General features: G+C 40.4%; 1 protein-coding gene across 1 annotated transcript; it reads left to right on the forward strand.

The window, feature by feature from the left end:
• Positions 1-1,271: 1,271 nt before the first annotated feature.
• On the forward strand, positions 1,272-15,024 carry slc6a1b (solute carrier family 6 member 1b). Its single transcript, XM_020096875.2, has 15 exons — positions 1,272-1,698; positions 2,906-3,349; positions 3,664-3,795; positions 4,054-4,154; positions 4,625-4,734; positions 5,066-5,198; positions 6,061-6,195; positions 7,034-7,137; positions 7,615-7,739; positions 8,150-8,262; positions 8,359-8,490; positions 9,580-9,682; positions 9,831-9,931; positions 10,329-10,496; positions 12,394-15,024. Exons 2-15 carry the CDS (start codon positions 3,097-3,099, stop codon positions 12,505-12,507), a joined length of 1,824 nt encoding a protein of 607 aa, XP_019952434.1. The 5' UTR covers positions 1,272-1,698; positions 2,906-3,096; the 3' UTR covers positions 12,508-15,024.
• The last annotated feature ends 5,081 nt before the right edge of the window (positions 15,025-20,105 follow it).

Consider the following 20,105-nt stretch of genomic DNA (forward strand, 5'->3'; position numbering starts at 1 on the left):
GAATTCTCCCCCTCCCGTGTGAGAGCTGCAGGCCAACAGGAGGCTTTTTGCACATCAGAGGTGCCACAGCCTCCGGGCCAATCAGCCAGTTGGGATTAGAAATGCTAAATTTTCGTTTTGTATCATTAGAAGGTTAGCTCACCCCTCATTGGCTCACCATCTGGGCATTCTTTGCTTTCCTCTCGGTGGTGTGGCTTTTCAGTAGTACTCTACCAGCAGTGCAGAGCCTACAGCATGGCGGACACAGAAGGAAAGATGGAAGGAAAAGAATTGGGCAGATGAGCACAGGGGGTAGCAGAGGAGGCAAGGCATGAGAGAAATAAAAGAGGTGTGGAAAAAAGAGAGAGCAAATGAATAGGAGAAAAAGGAAATGGTTGAAGGAAGGTGTTTGTCAGACATTTCAGCATCTAATGCATTCATAACGATGACATATGATATTTTATATGATGACTTTCAAATTAAGCTGCACTGGCATCAAAATATCCAAAGCCACGATGAGGTGTCTCCTGACAAGATTTAAAAGACAATAAAATGCATAAACCATCAAAGTTTCCATCTGTCATTGCCAAAGAAAGTTGGAGATTTTTTTAAACATTAACATCAGTTTAATCCTTGCTCATTGTCACGAATCAAACTTTATCTGTTAAACCCTGCGAGAGTCTTATCTCCCAGCGAGACCCTAATAATGTATCCCGATGTGGGGGTTAAAGTCTGCTTTAAGACCGCTCATTTGGGATGTTCCACAAGGGTATTTCATTTTTTGGAAGACAGCGGGCTAAGAAGATTATAAGCACAGTTTTCAATTTATCTCACACACCCTGACTCCCTTTATTGGCTGAGACCTCCTTATCATGTTTTGCCAGAAGCTAAAGCAGCCATTGGCATCTCCCTCTGTATCTGCTATACTTTGGAGTGGATGCATTTGATGCAGAAATTATTTATTTTTCACTGTGAGTGTGGCCTTTTTGTCTACATTTTTTTTTCCATTAATTGACCAAAATTTGAGTGGATGGAAGTTTTGAAAGTGAAAGTAGAGTGCGCAAAAGTGGTGTTCACTGAAACTTGATGGAAACTAGTCATCTGTAGAAGGAAGTTACAGCAGAAGCAAGTAGAAATACAAATGTTATGTAACCTATATGAGGCTTTATTGTGCATCCACTGGCCCTTGGGTGAGTCAGAAAGAGAGAGAGCTAGAGAGAGAGAGAAGTTGCTGATGTAAAAAAAAAAAAAGAAAAAAAAACCTGCAGGAGTAAGGATATAAAACCTTGAGACAAGAGGATGCTCCTCTCTCAAACCCGCTGCTGCCATCTCAGTGGTGGAAATGTTGGCGTTGGGGAGGGTCGACTTTGAGGTGACATTGACGCTGTGTAGATGAGGAGTGAGGATCCTTGCGCTCCATGTTACGTCCCTGCTCAGACTCCAGCTCAGACGGCGGCAGCTCCTTTCGCCGTCTTCTCTCCCCTCCTCTCTTTCAGCACCACTCCTTTAAGGACAGCACCTCGCTCTCCAAGACGCAGTGTGTCACCCGTCCTCCCCCTGCTCAGGATCATATGTGCGCTCGCTCTCTTCGGATTCAAAGTTTTCACGTTGGTTTTATTCTGTGAAAGTGCGAGGAAGTAAGGTTTTTAAAAAGAAAGAAAAATCGGATTTTCCTCCCTCCATCGGGAAAACAATCCGACAAGGACAAAAAATTGGATTGTAAGTACTACATAGTATGTTGTATATAGTGCCCATTTGAATGAGTTGTGTTTGCATTGTGCCACTGAGGAATTTGGCAGATATAGTGCGTGCAGATGTGTTGAATTTGTGCACGGATGCAAAGCTGCACTTCACTTGATGGCGACGCACAGTTTTCTCACGAGGGTCGTATTTGATCTGTCAGTCCTGCAGCCACATGTCTGAAATGTGCCAAATATAAACGTGCGATCTGTGAATGTCAGTTTTGTCATGAAATTAAAAAATAATTCCTGTGCAAATATTCAAAAACAAAGATTATGTGTGCATCTCTGAATGTGACCATGTTGCTTGGCATACTTCTCCTCACAATTACGCACGAGAGGTGAGAAAAGAAGCGCGCTCCCGGTTTCATCCGCTCGTCACAATTCAGCGCATGTTTGGCATTTAAAAAAGTTCAAATAAATACAAATGCAGGACCTTGCAATATTTGTGACATTAAATAAATAGTATATTGCTTTTTTAAATAATTAGAATTTTAAAAAAATAAAATGCAACGATAAGATATTTATTGAAAAATGTCAGTAAACCTGACTTTAGACGCGACTGTTGCGTATTGACTTTTAAATGTGTTTCATTGCTCTGCTCTTGTTCCATGGCAGTGAGAAGTGGGCGAGCGAATTTAGAGCATCGTGAATCAAGGTCAAGAGCAGCCTCTAAATTTCTGTACACGCGCACAACTCACTCCGGGCCATTAAAAGTGATTCTTATTGCATGAGAAGTCTTTATTTAATCCCGTGGGGTTCACGGATCGTGGGGCAGATTTTTCTTTTTTCTCTCCACCCCTCAAGAAATGTCATGCAGTCAAAATGGATGCATGCGTAATAATCATGTGCAATTACATTTTCAATATCATCAATCAAATTTATATGTAAATTTTCAGCAAATTATGTCCACCTAAATACAAAATGTATTGTATGTGTACGTTTTTTTAAGTAGTGATTTATTAGGTTAATGAGGAAGAAGTAATTCCACTTTTAATTGACTGAAATCGAGTAGCAGGGTTACAAGCTAAATTACGCACAAAGATGTGATATTCCACTTCTGACAATATTTTAAACATGTAAATTTGAATGTTAAGCAAATACAATTCTCTCATCTACTTCAGGTGCTCTGGTCTTATTTTCTGGTGCGTTTTTAACTCAGTGCATATTTCTCGATGTGTCTCCAGGGTCGCTGGACTGCAGCTGAGGTGCCTCTGCTCCTCTCCCTAATCTCTCTCCTCTCTCCGGTGATTCGTCTCTCCGCTCGGCTGCTGTTGGAGCTGGCTGCACGGGACGGGGAAGCTGCTGTCTGTCTGGACCGGTGCTGAAACAACCTCCTCCCCACTGGTCTGGATTATACCCGACAAGCACTGCGACCATGGCCACCAACGGGACCAAAGCTTCGGACGGCCACGTCTTAACTGAGACGTTGAATGACGCACCCACCGCCACCTCCTCCACGCCAAACGACAAACCCAAAACCTTGGTAGTGAAAGTGCAGCAGAAAAAGGAGATACCCGAGCGGGAAACGTGGGGTGGCAGATTTGACTTTCTTCTCTCTTGTGTCGGATACGCAATCGGACTCGGGAATGTCTGGAGATTTCCTTATTTATGTGGCAAAAACGGCGGAGGTAAATCAGGAATTCTTCAATTTTCCTTTTATCCATACACCGAAAGGAGTGCAGAGACATCAAAAGCTGCCAGTTAACTCCCGGAGGTCTTTAATTTAAATAAATCTTAAGTGTACCCCATCTACCCACCCCACCCCCACCATGGTAGCTGTGCGTAATTGCGCACAAGCAAGAGTCTGTATGCAGTGATCTGGGTGCAGTGTGAAACCACCAAATACTAATTTTTTACCAAATATCTCTACCTGGATTATGTTGAATGTGATAAGTTTATGGTTGACCTTCACTTACAACTTTACCTCTCACCTCTCATTCAGGGGCCTTCTTGATTCCTTACTTTTTGACCCTCATATTTGCTGGCATGCCCCTGTTCTTTCTGGAGACGGCTCTTGGTCAGTACACTTCTATTGGAGGGCTTGGAGTGTGGAAACTGGCTCCGGTGTTCAAAGGTAAAAAAGAAAAAGGCACTCTTGTGGTGTCCTAAAGGCCCTTAAGTGTTGCTAATTATGTTAATTGCTGCCTGGAGAAGGCCAGAAAATAACATAGACTCTACATTTTTGGGATTTTGTGGCTTTGTAATTATGTAATAATGGTGAAAGGTTTATCCTCTTGTAACAAAGATGAAAATAAGAATAAATGGTACAGACATTATTCTTCTTTTTAAGCACAATTTAACATCTCACGCCTCTAATCTCCTATTCTTTCAGGTGTGGGTCTGGCTGCTGCTGTTCTGTCCTTCTGGCTCAATATCTATTATATTGTAATCATTTCCTGGGCTCTTTACTATCTGTACAATTCCTTCACTGCTGTAAGTATTTGATGTGTATACCCACCCTGGGCGGTGGGGGGTTTGGGGGCGCTGGGGGTTCCTTTAAGATCTCACACAAGTGGCCCTTTAAACCAGGACAAGGCACAGATTTTTATTTTTATTTTACATCGTAACCCTTTTAGTTATGTGGCAGCTCCTATTTGCCAGCATCCACTTATATAACAGTGAACAGGCCTTAACAGAGTATGACATTTATTACTTCCTTTCCCACATAATTAGCGCCTTACACAAGGTATTGATAAATGCATTTGGCGATGAGGCATTCACTCCTCTGAGAAAAGCATGAAATCCCAATGTCCCAAATGAGTATCACGGTCTTGGCTGCGCGACAGCCACAAAGAATGGGACCCGGCAGTGGGAGAGTGGTCCAAGTAAAAAGAGCTGTCTGTGTGATTTTTTTTTTCCTTTTCTTCTTCTTCTTTCTTCTTTTTTTCCCCCTTAATTTTCAGGAGCTGCCATGGCAGACTTGTGGCAATTCCTGGAACACAGAGCGCTGCTACACCAACTACAGCCTCCCAGACACCAGGAACCTCACTAGTGCCGTGGTGGAGTTCTGGGAGTAAGATGAACACAAGAGTCTTTTATATCATAAGAATACTGCTCTGTTGTGAGCCGATATTAGCTGCACACAAAGGTCATCTTCCCTTCAAAGGGTCAGTTCAGGGGTCAGAGTCTGATAGGGCCATCTGCATTTCAGACTCTGGCCTTCCTTTGATATCTTTGTACTAGACTACATTTCTTCCTTTAATTGTTGAAGAGCTTTAGGGGGTGAGAAAAGAAAGCCATGGCTCTTTATGAATATCCAGACACATGTATGCATTTTTGTGCATGTACGAGATAAATAAAGGATGCATTTGTGCACTGAAGACCGCTTTACTCCCTCCCTGCAGACGTAACATGCACCAGCTGACCGATGGTCTGGACAAGCCCGGGGAGGTCAGGATCCCACTGGCTATCACACTTGCTATTGCATGGGTGCTGGTCTATTTCTGCATCTGGAAGGGGGTCGGCTGGACTGGCAAAGTAAGTTGAAGAAAGAGGACTAAGGCAGAAAAAAAATAAAACTGAATCTACTGTAGATTGAATTTGCACCATTTCACTCAATGTAATTCTTCAGATTTACTGAAGGTCATAGAGGTGGCTCAATGACATTTTGGATTATTGTTCAAAAAAAGGATTTTGATTACTTAAACCTTCATTCATGCATTTTTAATATTCTAATACTGTAGGACGGCAACCTTTTTATGCTTCAATAAAGTTTTCATCATCATATATATTCAAAAACCACCAAAAAATATGAAAAGTTTACAAGTAACAAAACAGATTTACATGCATTTCACACCAACTCCTGTAAAATATTTTACATGCAGTTTCCCTTTAATACAACAGGCCACAAGCACCTACACGTTCTACACTGGGACACAGAGGACAACACTTGACGGCTGATGTTAATATATAATATACAAATGTTAATTTATTTTCTGTATCAATGTCGGCCTATGTTTTTATGGGAACAAATAGTGTTGAGACCAGGATTTTCAAACAAATGCAATGACAAACTCTTATTCTGTAGATTTTATCATGAATAATGAGAAATGTGTTGACTCTGATAGCACGGTGTAAAATTAGTTCCTCCAACTAGTCACATAGCGCACTGGGAGTGTTGAACCCAACCATTGTGGGGTCATCTTGCCTCTGGGGAGAAGCAGACTAGGTCACTGTGCTGCTGTGGGGGCGGTGCCACAATAACAGTGGCTCTTTTGTTTAGTTTTATAACTTTGCAGTCACAGATATTCCTTCTCACACGACATATATTCCAAAAGCGATAATGCTTGATATCTGCGTGATTCAGTTGGTTGAGGTTTTTTATCTGTGTGTCCCACAGGTGGTGTACTTCTCTGCCACATACCCCTACTTCATGCTGTTCATCCTGTTCTGTCGTGGCGTCACTCTACCTGGTGCAATGGACGGGATCCTCTTCTACATCACACCAGACTTTGAGAAACTTAAGCAGTCTGAGGTATGCTCTCTTCACCTGCTCTTTCTTTCTGCAGACCCACATGTTTCGACCTGTTTTTGCTCAGGAAGAACGACAATCACCTGAATAAAGTTGGCTACAGAGATTGAAATGAGCAGGAGTTGAATTATTTGGGGGCAACATTGCACACACTGTAGGCAAGCCACAGTAAAGTAAGTAAGTAAAGTTTATTTATATAGAACTTTTACACAGACAAAGTCACAACATGCTTTAAAGGGCCAAAAACAAGTTTAAAAAGAGCTACACATTACGAAATGGAAAAGTGGAAAACATACAAATGAGATAATGACCAACGAGATTTCCCACCATGCATCTGATCCTGCAATAAAGCTCTGGGTTTATTTAAATAGATTCTCAGTAATTGTACCAACACTCACTGACAATGTGTGGAAAAATCACTGGTAAATGCATTGGCAGCAAACAGTAGAATCGAGTATACTGTGGGTCTCAAACAGAAAGCAGATGTGTATTTTTAGGAGATGCATCTACATGTAGAAACTCTGTAGACAGTGAATAATTGATTTTTAGATAATGCTGTGTTTTTCTCCACGTAACTTAGCCACATCATTAAAGGTCAGGTGGTGCATGAGATGGAGCCATATCAAGATGGGATGTATCAGGATTATAGTGGATCTGGACTCAATGTGACACGACTTGGTTTTTCCTCAGTGTGTGATATATAAGTAGACTTGATCAGTCTACGCAGCTAAATTGGCTCAAATTGAGGTCAAATTGCCTCTTCTGATTCTGCATCAGCTTTACTCCAGCTTGTGTCTACACCTGGTTATTTATCAGTTACTGTCTCATCTCTGGTCTCCAGGTTTGGCTGGATGCTGCCACTCAGATCTTCTTTTCATACGGGCTGGGATTAGGCTCTCTGATCGCTCTCGGCAGCTACAATCCCTTCAACAACAACGTGTACAGGTGGGTGATTCATAATGTGTCAGGTTTCATTGACAACCTTGATTCCATACCTGTGAAAAGGAAATCTTAGTTTCTCTTAAAAATCAATCCAGACACATCCCTTACCTTTATTTTTTAAAGCTACCCTGCAGGCGTCTCTTCCTGGGATTATTTTTGATTTCTTGGTAACATGGTGTCTTCCGTCTCTCTCAGCTTGTTTTGTTATTTTAACACTACCCCTCTACTTCTCTCAGCCACTGTCACATTGTAGAGTTAACATTAGTCAGAAGCACAACAACTGAACATACATATGTGGTTTCAACTGCTGGAGCCATTTTAGAATAACAGGTCAATATAACTGCTACTGTGCTGCTGCAGGATGCAAAATGGCTCTTCTCTGTCCCTTCCCCCCACGCCTCTCAACAATGTGTAACGGGTTGATAAGGAATTGATACAAGCGTGACAATGGCTGCCTTGTGCTTTGTCTCTCCCCTACAGAGATTCTGTCATTGTCTGCTGCATCAACTCCTTCACCAGCATGTTCGCCGGCTTTGTCATCTTCTCCATCGTGGGATTCATGTCCAACGTGACAAAGAGACCCATTGCTGATGTAGCAGCCTCAGGTAATTGCAATCAATGTTGAAGCTCGATAGTGATAATAGGCGGGGGCGGGGGATATTTGCACACAAAAAAAAAACTTGAAATTGTTGGGTTTTTTATTTATTCAGGCAGAAATGGAAGTTTTTACCCTGTCGCAAAATGTCACTTCTGGTTTCTGGGTTTACTAGAGATGAAAAATTGCTCACTGATTTTTCAGAGCTGTCTGTCCTTTGTAAACACCCACATTTAACTTTCAGCACTCAGCTTTCTCCCAAGGGCATCATGGACTTTTTTATTTGATCTTATCCAGTACTGGAATTATTATACAACACATTTTTACATAATTTAAAATTGTTTTACTCATACAACTCATCTCTTTTTAGCGTCCCAACCTGCTCACAATGTTTGTATAATCTTATTTGTCCTTTATCAGGGCCTGGCCTGGCGTTTTTGGCGTATCCTGAGGCTGTCACCCAGCTGCCTATCTCTCCCCTCTGGGCCATCCTCTTCTTCTCCATGCTGCTGATGTTGGGAATTGACAGTCAGGTAAACAAAATGAACACACACACACTGATGTCTTTATTGTGACAACAGTGTATTACATAACCCAGCTGTTTCAACATGACTCTGCAATCTCTCCAGTTCTGCACCGTGGAAGGCTTCATCACTGCACTGGTGGATGAATTCCCTCGGGTTCTCCGAAAGCGCAGAGAGATCTTCATCGCAGTCGTCTGTCTTATTTCATACATTATTGGACTGTCCAACATCACACAGGTACGCACACTTCTCTCGAACTGGACAATCTGCTGAGTCTTACAGACTTTACATCTGTTGTCATATTCAGAACAGTCAGTCTGCATTCAGTAAGTTTGTCACAATGGGGCTTTGTCATGCTTTTACAGTTTTGGCAGAATCTACTACAAACACTGCATTAGTCCAATCTGCTGAGAAAATACTTCAAATACTTATTAAGTATGAATTTCAAAGCACATGTTATTTAATATGATGTGATCAGCTAAACTAAAAATGCATTGACAAACATACACTTCACGAATTACAATCCTGCCCTTGTAGAGCATTATAGTACTACCAACGAAAAGCTGAATTACTTTTCTTATCCTCTGATTTAATATGCAAGGTAATAATTCCTATCAGATAGAATACAACTGCAAGGTTGAAGACTGTTAATTCTTATTTCCAGTTTTTGTAATTATTTGTATTTGTTTATTATTTTGCCACACTATGTTCAGCAGCATTTCTGAGACAATTTGAAAAAAAAAAGGATAAGAACTTTGCAGAGAAATCAAAAGTCATTAAAACATAGCCTGAGATGCATCACTGTCTATATTTGGGAGCTAGAAAAGCCAAAATCCCTGCAGGCTGAGGTCATGTTTGTCTATGGCACTTGAGGACTCTGCATTGACCCTGTAGTTGTGCCACAGTTGATTCCCATCATGCACTGCCCTGTTAGAACGAGGCAGTTGCCCTAATTGCAGTTTCAGCCAGTATAAACTACATCAAGCTGCAGGCAGGTCCCTTTGAGCTGGACACTGAGATGTCCTGACTGTGGACAGACATGCAGTGTTATCAAGGAAATGTTTCATCTGCACTGACCCTGTCTGCACTGCACTATCATGGCTATGCAGCTTCCACAAGGAAGCCTTTGCACCAGTTCTGTCCTCACCAATGAGATGTCACTAACTTGCACCAGTCACAGCCGCTGGTGCTCTCGCCCTCCATGTTATTCCACTTTAATGGCTAACTTCCATCCCTCACATCTGATAATATTACTGATTATTCTATGTTTTTCTTCTTTACCCGTCTTATCACCTTCTCCTGTTTTCCTCTTCTTTCCTTTCACAGGGTGGACTCTACGTGTTCAAGCTCTTTGACTATTATTCAGCCAGTGGGATGTCCCTGCTCTTCCTGGTCTTCTTTGAGTGCATCTCAATTTCATGGTTCTATGGTGAGCCGCACTCGTGTCTTCGTAATCTTCTTAAGGCTATTTTCACCCAGAAACAGACACACTGCACATGTCTGACTAGAACCACTAGTGGACTGTACCAATATTCACATTACAAGATAACTAAAGCACTATTTGCTTTTGGTTCCAGGTGTGAACAACTTCTATGACAACATTGAGGAGATGATCGGCTACAGGCCCTGTCTGTGGTGGAAGGCCTGCTGGGTCGTGTTTACTCCGCTGATCGTAGCTGTAAGTGTTATTTAGTCGAGACTCGGGGGCTTTAATTTATTTTTGTCACCGTATTTGATTTTATTTGATTGTTTTAAATATTTTTTTATTGCTGTATTTCATTTCATTATATTTTGCTTCTTTTGATTAATGTTTACTTGACATTTAAACAGTTTTTATCAGCATCCATATCATATAATGAAAAGTGCTTAAAGTATTATTGTTATTAGTGGATGAAATGCAATGTACCAGACACCAGGGGAAATAAATCCCCTACAAGGACAATCTTTAGTCTAGTCCTGCTGAAGTTTATATTGGGCCACACCAGAGAATGTCAGAAGGACATCTTCTTGATTTTAAAGTTCTGAAGTCGTGCAGTTCCCTGATGATGATGAGATCTTTTCCCTCTTGTCTACAGGGCGTCTTCTTGTTCAGTGCAGTGCAGATGGTTCCCCTCACCTTGGGTGACTACGTGTTCCCAACCTGGGGTCAGGGGGTCGGCTGGCTCATGGCCCTCTCCTCCATGATGCTCATCCCTGGCTACATGGGCTACATGTTCCTTACACTCAAAGGCACATACAAAGAGGTAATGTCCATGATTCTGTCTAATTGTTGATGCACTGGACAATGTGATGAATATTTCCATTCAGATCTGCACCATATTGCACACTCTTGTAAATATCAGTCTCCTAAACGTGCCTCATTTTCCCACTGAGATCCATAGATTATTGTTTTGACAAATCAAAGAAAAGGTAGAAAAACACCAATTTCACAATGTTAAAGAATCTGAAACTGCACCTAGACGTAACAGGTTCTTTATCCTTCCACCAAACTGTCCAGTAGTGTTTGTGTAATCCAGCAAACAACAAACACTGATGAAAACATAATATTCATACGGTAACAGAACAGTAAAAACTTGCAGTTCACTGCACAGAATTTAGAAGTGTCGATTGCAAAAATAGGGTAAAACTGATGATCACAACAAAAAGTAAAAAATAGGCATAGCTGCACACAGAGAACATATTTGGTTGGTGTATAGCAGATATGTATCCACAGAGTGCATAGCTGTGACAACCTCTGAGCATTTCACACATCGATTAGCTGGTTTGAATTCTAATCTGCAGTCGGCAGCGAGGCAGGATCTGTGCCGCGAGTTTCAAGTGGATTACTCGGTGTGAAAGTTTTTTTTTTGCACAGAAATATTATTACATAGTGGATGGCAGACCAATATTTAGAGGGTGCTGATGTGTGAGGGAAATGTGATACACAAGCCCTGAGGATTTTATAGAAGCAATGAGTTTTCACCACAGTGGGAAGATTAAATGAACATTTAAGGTCATTATGGATGGTTTTTACCAACGCAGTCAGGTTTAATCATGTTTACTTTAATACACTGATCCAGAATCTGTATTATCTTTTATTCACATGTGTGTAGCAATGAAGTGGTACCTGAGATTTAATTCAGCAGCTGAAGAAATCTTCATGCTGTAGGTGAAAATGTTCAGTTTAGCCTCATTGGATTTTGTTTTGTACAGTAAAAACTGCACCGAGGCACTGTGACTCAATGGTTTTGTAATGAGCGAACACACAGGCATGCTGGGTACAAATGTGATAAATTGCCATGAGGAGTGAAGCAGAGATAAAGGGATTAGTAAAATAGAGTTTCTAATTCGTTCTCTTGAACAATCTGCGAAGGCTTTTCGCTACAAAAACCACTGAGTTCTCTGTAAATGACGTTGATTTGTATGCAGCAGAATGGTGCACTGCATTTTTATTGATCTAATGACTCTAATCAATGGCAGATAACACCTTTTCCAGTACGCCATTCACATTTAGAGCTTTTTCATTTGCAGTCATCCATTGCGCGCTGAATAATAACCTTATATATCTATATATCTATACGGCCCCTGGTGACAGATACAGCTTTAAAGCCACCACTGACAGAATAAATGGGCCGTAATTGCAGACAGAGCAGCAGAGGCTGTCAGAGGCGATGTGCAGGTGTCAGATCCTGCAGCAGCATCTGATGGCTGATTGTCTAATTGTAGCAATCAGCCGGCTGATTAGTGCTCTGCACCCAGGCTTACTTTCACAAACACTCCACATAAATGCCTTCTATGCAGCAGGGTCCAAAACGAACAAGAACATTTATTCATTTGAAGTTCTGCGATGTTTTGATCTTTGGGCTCAAAAACCTGTTTAGTATTTTGTTTATGTCAGAAATAATGGCTTTTATTATCCTTTAACAGCCACATTGCAGAAGCTATATTAATGCAAACCACATATCGTATCACGAGGGAGCTTTTCAGAGCCTCAGGCTATACATTCATCAAGCTCACAGCTGTGGAGCTGGTGTGTTTTCAGCTTGAGGGTTTGATCCAAAACTTTGCAGCTGTTCACTCTCTACTGTCTCATTGCAATTTCATATTCAGCTGTGTGATATGAGTGGTGTTGATCGTCCCCTCCATGTTTCTCCCCTGCAGCGTCTGCGGATAATGATCAAGCCGGTGATTCTGGTGAAGTCTCAGGAAAACGGCCCCGACCAGCAGACAGAAAACCAGAATCAGAACCCTGCCAATGAGGAGGCCTACATCTAGAAACCTCTGCCCGTCCATGGCTCCACAGCCAGACCCGTGCTCTGCTATAGAAAAAATGTAATCAAGGTTGGGACCGACCACCAGACTTCCACGTCTGCTTTATTCACCTACCTCCTGGGGACACGTGAGACCAACCTGATTACACAGTTGTTTTTAGTGGTTTTTCTGTTTGTTGATTTGTATAATACAGAGCTATAAAAACGTAAAAGGAAAAACAAACTACCCAGCAAAGTTGTTGTGATATTATGAATTTCATTATGCAAAAAAGTTAGTCTTTTTAGAAAAGGAGACGTGACTTAGGAAATTACTCTATATTGAATATATGATTTAAATTTGGAGGCCCGCGTTGATTAAATAGTAGGTATCGTACTTTGAAGATATTAATTAATCTACTAAACTACAATTACTGTACAAAGAAAAAAATATTGGTAATTGCATTTTGCTTGTAAATGAATAAATACATTAAAATGAATGCTGTGTAGTAGGTGAAAAAATGCAATTTGAAAGTTTGTAAAATAAATATTGAATTTTGACCAAGTTTAAGAAAATCTGGGAATGTGCAACAGGTAAGGCCAAATCTGCTTGTATGTGTAAAATATCATTTAGCCAGACTATCACTCCCTTGCAGGATCCTGCAGTTTGCTTGAAATGTTTACCACCCATGTCTGGGACAACCTTTGAAAAGCACAAGTAAAGTATGGAATTTGAAGCGTCCAGCTTTTTTGTCTTTTTTTTTTTTTTTGGCTCGACTGAAACCTGTGGCCATAGCAAAAATAACTTAGATAGCATTACTTAGCAAGAGACTGTTATAATTGTTTCTTTGTTTTCTAAAGAACAATAACTTTGTATGTTATCTGAATCTTTTTTTGTAGAATCATTTTTAGGTCGTTTTCTATATGTGAGAGTGAGAAGGACCAAAATCATACTGGAGTTTGAAAGTCGGGTGCAGACATTTGACCCGCTGACGATACCACTGGATTAAATCAAGCATCCCCTTTTTGTCTCACTATAGAGCATTGGGGTGGTAACTACAGCATCCGCCTACAAGCACAATTTGGATCTGTAAACTACCACCTGTAACAATAAAGGTGTAGCCATTACAGAAATCCTTCGTTTGCACTGTGCATTCAATATTTCTGGCTGAGGAGGACGTCCCCTCCAACAACCAGTTCAGTGGAGAGAAAGAGTTGTGTTGCAATAAGCTAATGCTATTTCAGATCTACTGTGCATTTTAAACTGAATGAGGAAGTCGCAGGGACCACTGCATTGGAAACTTTAGGATGGATTTCTATGATCGCTACCACTATTCGGACAGGAACTGTTTACTTGTATATCTGTTTTAGTAACCCACTCCTCAGGAAACAAAGGTGGACGTGACCAAATTCTCTCAGATACTACCATTATACGCTGAAACAATTAATGCTGTGTTTTTAAAACAAAATGGAACTAATGTCAAAATTTCCGCCATTTTTTCCTCCCATTTATCTAAAAGGCTTCATTAAGCAGCGACAAAACACAAACACACAAATCAGCATTTATGTACTTGGGCTCCCTTGAAAGCTGATCCAAATAGTTGCCTCTTTTCTGCGTGCTGTTCAGCTATATAGCTTCAACTCTTTCAGTGTAAATGAACTGTGATGGCCTTCGCTCTGTCATTTTAGTAGAAGCCATAGTTCGTTTCTATCCTGTGGCGAGTTCAGTTTTCCAATATCAGACTAAGAGAGAGAGAAACCTTGGCTCGGACAGACGACACTGCAGCAATAGCACTGTTAACACAGCAGCACATAGCCAGATGCTACATGGGCCAACACCACTGAAACTACTCCTTTTATAGGGTAAAGGAAACCTATTGTTACATATCAAGTTTGTTTGGCAATATTAAAATATAAATATAGAAGCTGACTTTGTGACAGACCACAGATATTATACTACTATGAAGGAAGATAAAGAAAATTTTCTTCTGTGGCAGCTACGTGCGACAGGAATCCATTATTTTCCTTTAATTTATGTGTTTTTTTTTCAAAGATAAGTAAATTAAAATGTGCAATGATAAAGGGTTCTGTGAATTTTGTATAAAGTTACCATACTGCAGTTTTCTCTCTTGAACGATGTTGTAAACTGGACTGTGTAATACATGTGTCTGTGAATGCCCGTACAACCTGAGTTTTTCTTTTCTTTTGTCTAAATGTTGAACAAAAAAAATATACAATGTGATATTATTTGCTGTTTTCTGCAATAATATTATTATCTCAGAAACTAAAGCACATATGTCTCTCAACTGTAAAAATTATAATTATGATAACAGAATAGAGTAATAATAAAGACTATGATATTAATAATGTAATAGAGATGTCTAGTCAGAGAATATTGTTTTGTATATTTTTAGCTGTTTCATGGGCCTAATGTAAAATATTCTATGTAAAAAATATAATAAATGTCTTTAGATGGTGTTATATGAAAAAGCATGATTGCGATATATGTTATCTGCAAAAATAAATAAAGACCTATAGATTATAATGTCTGTGTTGTAAAATATTTCTTTGCATGAGTAAACAATATTCTAAGGGAATTATTGTCCATTCAGTTAATAAATACATATAAACATAATAACTGTGAAAAGTACAAAAAAAATTGTATTTATTAAATGAACATAATTTTGAATAGCTAAAAGCTCTTGCTTAAAAAACATGGAAATGCTCTTCAGATATGCTCTAAGCTTTGCTGAGTGAAACCGTCAGGCGTGCACGTATGCTAATGCACCATTTATTACATAAGTGGGAAGTGAATGTGCCGTGGGCTCCGTCACCGTGAGATATGTTCTCTGTAAACTTAGCTGATAGTTTCTGACAAAATGGTTCTTGCCACAACGGTATCCTTGTGACACCTGCACTGAGAGCTGTGCCAGCATAGTTGTTGTGGCTGACAGCCAATCCCTCCCAGTCACAAAGCACCATCACCTCCCTGCCGTTATGCAGTAGTTAGCCTACATTCATTGTAATCCAAAATATACACAGAAGGAATCAGTGCACAAATGTTATTTCAAGGACTTTTCATTGGAAAGGAAACACAAATGACACTCAGTAGAGCACAAACCTCCACCAAGGCCCAACATCCCCCCCATGAAACCATATTTCAATTCACTGGATCCATATTTTTATTTGGATCTGCACCAAAATGCACAGAATCATGTTTCAGTCTCCTAAACATGTGTGACTCTCATCAAGATTCATGAATTATCCTCGCCTTGTATCACAATGTTAATGAAAGTAAAAAATATATATATTAATATATATTAATCAATACACCAATACTCTTCAAGGTCACATCTCATCTTGTCTCTGTAGAGCATCAACAAAATATTGTAAGTCACATTGCTCTGTGTTGATTGAATATTTTCTCACTGCATCTCACGTCTTTTACGTATTGAGTTTCTTTTTCCTGCTGCAGTTGGCTTCATGGAACAGATTTGAATATGTGAATGAAGAGACACAATAACACTGTAACCTAAAGGAAAACTAAATGCTTCGGAGTTTTCTATGCAACAAATCTGTGAAAATTCCTCAAACAATAGAATGCCAGGGGTAGTTTTTACAAATGAAATTGTCCTGCCCTCAAGACTACGCTCTCGAATTAAGATAGTAAAAAAAAAAACATAACCACTTTGTCTTCAAAGAAATACTGCATGGTAGATTAACAACATTATCTTTATTTGTATGCTTGGTGAAAGTAGAAAGACACTCAGGATGTATTTGTGTTTTTCTAGTCTTTCATTCAACCATTCAAAGTACAGTAATTTATGTCTGCAGCATGCAGAGTGGAAGAACTGGGGATCGAACCTCAATTATTATAGTGTTCAGCCCTCTGCACCACCTTAGCCACAGCCTCCCACTGCTCTATGGAAAGAAGCAGCATGTTGTATTAGCCTTGGCATCGGGTGATTGCAGCACTAGTCAGGAGAGCAGTGTATGAAGCATGTCCAATCAGAGCAGAGCACTAAAGTACATGTCTAATGCCACAAATACATTTCACATACAGGACAATGCAGCAAATATTTAGTGTCACATGTGAATATTGCAGCAAACTCCAGCATTGGGCCTGAGCTTACAAGCTGTGCTCCATTTCAGTCAGCCTAATCACGTGAAGCAGATTATTATGTGAATGCAGACTGTGTATGGAGTTTATAATTGGTGTATGGGCAAGCAAATACGAGCTCAGCACAGCAGAGATCGGGCAGTGCAGATAACAACATCCCCTCCAACACTGCATTAGACACAGCGCCCATGCAGCTCCAGATATTATGTAAAATCTTCAGTGCATGTACTTGAGGCACAGTCGTCGCAGGCATTTCTCGAAATAACACCTCAGTCCAAATGTCCAGCGAGCACTGGTGCTGGTGCCATGTTCATTCTATAGGGATCGGTTACACACCGGTCTCCGCTTGGCTCTTCCACTTCATGGGAACATGTCATATTATTAAATCTGTAAACCTACTAAAGTACAAAGGATCACAATAGGCTATAGTTGTAAAAATAATAATTTATTGACTTTGATCATGTAAGATATTACCACTATGAACAAATAATGCCACATACAAATAAAGTGTATCACTATGGGTCAGGGTGACGTCTTTAGAGCAACAGTATCTATGTTTGCCCTGATCTGTGCCTCTGCTCTTTTGTAAGAGTTAATAATTTATATACATCGAAAACCACTGATGCAAGTTATTGAATAGTGAGGTGTGTCTGTACATAGGTATGTTTGTGTGTGTGGGAGCAAGAGAAAGCTAGAGGAGAGCGGAGGGGACGAGTTTATACCTGGACATACACACACTCAGTTGTACTATAGTGGTGCATGTGTGAGTCTGTGTGTGTGCATGCATGCGAGTGATTCAGCATGTCCTCCCTGTGTGTACATGTAGCAGGGGTAGAAGTGTTAGTCGTGGTGATGACACAGACATGAGCGGAGCAGCTCTGACAGCTCCGGTCTAGCAGAGGTAGTAGCAGCTCAGAAGTCAGCTCCGGGGCCCCAACAACACACACTGTGGAAATGGTAATCTGTTCTCCCTCCCCGCCAGCTTGGACAGGGCTCCCAGCAGCATGCACATACTCTCCAATCACATCACAATCACTAGACACTAACATGCACAGCACAAAAATAATGTTTTGTTAAAAAAGACAAAAAATTGTCTGCTTACCGTTCTTATAGCCGCGAGGGTGTATTTTTTCATGGTTGTTTCATGGGGGCGAGGAAGTGAGGTTATGCAATTGACTTTGTAAAGGAGACAGCACATAACAGGCTATGGGATGAGTTTACTAGCAGCCAGTTCTCGTGTATTTCTTATCGTATTAATAACAATATCTTTATTATTTATCTTAACTAGTTTAAAGATTTTTCCTGGTTCGGACTTCCACATGCACGATCACCTGTTTTCCAACCAAAGGTCAATATAAGTGCCAATATTTTTTCTCTAACTTCAACCAAGTGGTTGTCATTGTACCGTGGAGCTAATCTTAATAAAAGGAGGGTTTGACTTTGGCGTTAAGACCCCCCCTTAGTAGTCCACCCCTCCAGAGCTGAGGTGATACAGGGGAGCGTTATATTTTTTACAATCACCACAATGATTGTGGTGCTGAACTTACACCTGATAACAGGACAGGGTGAGAAATCCTTGCCAACTTATAGGTGATTTGCTCAACGTGAGTCATGTTGTGATTGGATGAAAAGAGAGAATGCGGAGCCTAGAGAGAAATGTGCAGGTGACATAGGAGGCCTATGCAACAAGACTTTCATCCCAACTAAACTTTCACTAAGCTTCATTTTAACCCAAGTTAAAATGTTTCCAAATAATAAATAACCAACCATGACTTTTGCCACCAAGCCAACCATTCTGCTCTTGTGACAAAAGGCCTTTGCAGTGCTTTTACATCAGCAATCGAATTTCACTGACCAAGGTCTGACACACTTACATCCAACCAATCAAACTGCGTGTTGTTGACAATTTCACATCTTGAAGCAGAAGTTGTAGAAGAATATCTTCCTCTTCAGTGTGAATTAAAGTTTGTCGATTTATTTCGTGTACGTGTCTTTGCCGTTCCGCACAGTTATCCTTATCTTTAAGATGATACGATGTAGCCTACTTTAAAACAACCCCCCTGTCACTAAATGTTGATCAGAACTCTTTCTTTTTTGAGGCAAAATGTTTTATCTTTATAATTTATTTGCTAAATCATACATAAATAGTCAAGCATTTCCCAAGAAGCCTCGGAATTAGTTGATATTTCATGCTGTTTATTTGCGTCCCCGTGGAAGTGCAAAGTTCTTAAAGCTGACCAAATTTTGTCATAAAGTCATAAAGTTGAAGTAACCTATTCAACTGTGATTTTTAAAGGGTTTTGAAGGGCAAAGACTAATGATGAACTGCTGACACGAGCATCGGGTTTAAGAGGCACAGACAAATGACAAAACCTATCATATACTGTGTAATTTGAATGAATTGATTTGGAGCAGCTGTTCCACAGAGCCTGAACTTTGAAAGGCTATCTACTGTTCACTGCCATGGCAATCCTTCACCTATCCCTTTCACTCCCGCTGACCAAAGCAGAATCAGAATATCAGTGAGCCTTGGTGGCTTTCTCTCTGTTCACCTTTACAACGGGCTGCTGATAGCATATCTGCTCCCAGCAGACGGACAGACAGACAGGCAGTGAGGGAAGCAAATGCCCTTATCACTGCCTGCCATATGATGGGATTAGCTGGAGTGTTGTCTAACAAAGCATTAATGAACAGTTTTAATTGCCTGCACGCAAACCCTGCCAAGCCCTGCCTGCACTACACACACACACACACACACTAATGCTACAACACAGGACCGTGACGCATATTTGTCCCATCTGAAATGACGTCCAATTGATACAGAAAGTGTATTCATAATAAACAAACCATTTCTGCTGTCATTTCATTCCACTGCTGTACAATGTGACCGAGAACGTGTTTGAAGACGTTGAATTAACTATAACCTCCATTCACTCCTTCACACAATACAGACCCAATTGAAATCAATAGATGTGTTATCTTGTGTTGCAATGGGGTAAGGGTTGCCATTACAGGGACTTTCTGCACAGCTGTGACCTGAAGACCTCTGTGATCACAGCTCTTTCACCTTTTTGACTCAAGTAAAATTCAATATATTTAAGTGTTATGTGTCAGATGAGGATTATTATTATTACTCATAATGGTTGACTAAACATTTCATAAACACAGGTGGTAATTCATTGATGTTTTGTGTCTTCATGAGGAGCATTTCTCAGGCTTTCACTGGCTGCATGCATTGATTCCTTTGGAATTTTGAAACCAACATTTCGGTCAAAACAATCAGAATCCAAATAATCTATTACCCACATTGGAATCATGATTTGTAATTAGAGTTATTTATAATAATTAATGACAACTCAGGAGAGCACATACTCTGAGAAATCAATGAAAATGAAAATCAGCCTTGATGTGAAAAAAAATCCTGGCTCCTGATTCGACTCAGCACCATAATTGAACTGGTTCTGCGAGCTAACAAACAATAACACAAACATATAACCTCCTTGGAG

Source organism: Paralichthys olivaceus, chromosome 2 (genome assembly GCF_024713975.1).
Source record: "Paralichthys olivaceus isolate ysfri-2021 chromosome 2, ASM2471397v2, whole genome shotgun sequence".
Classification (NCBI taxonomy): Eukaryota; Metazoa; Chordata; class Actinopteri; order Pleuronectiformes; family Paralichthyidae; genus Paralichthys; species Paralichthys olivaceus.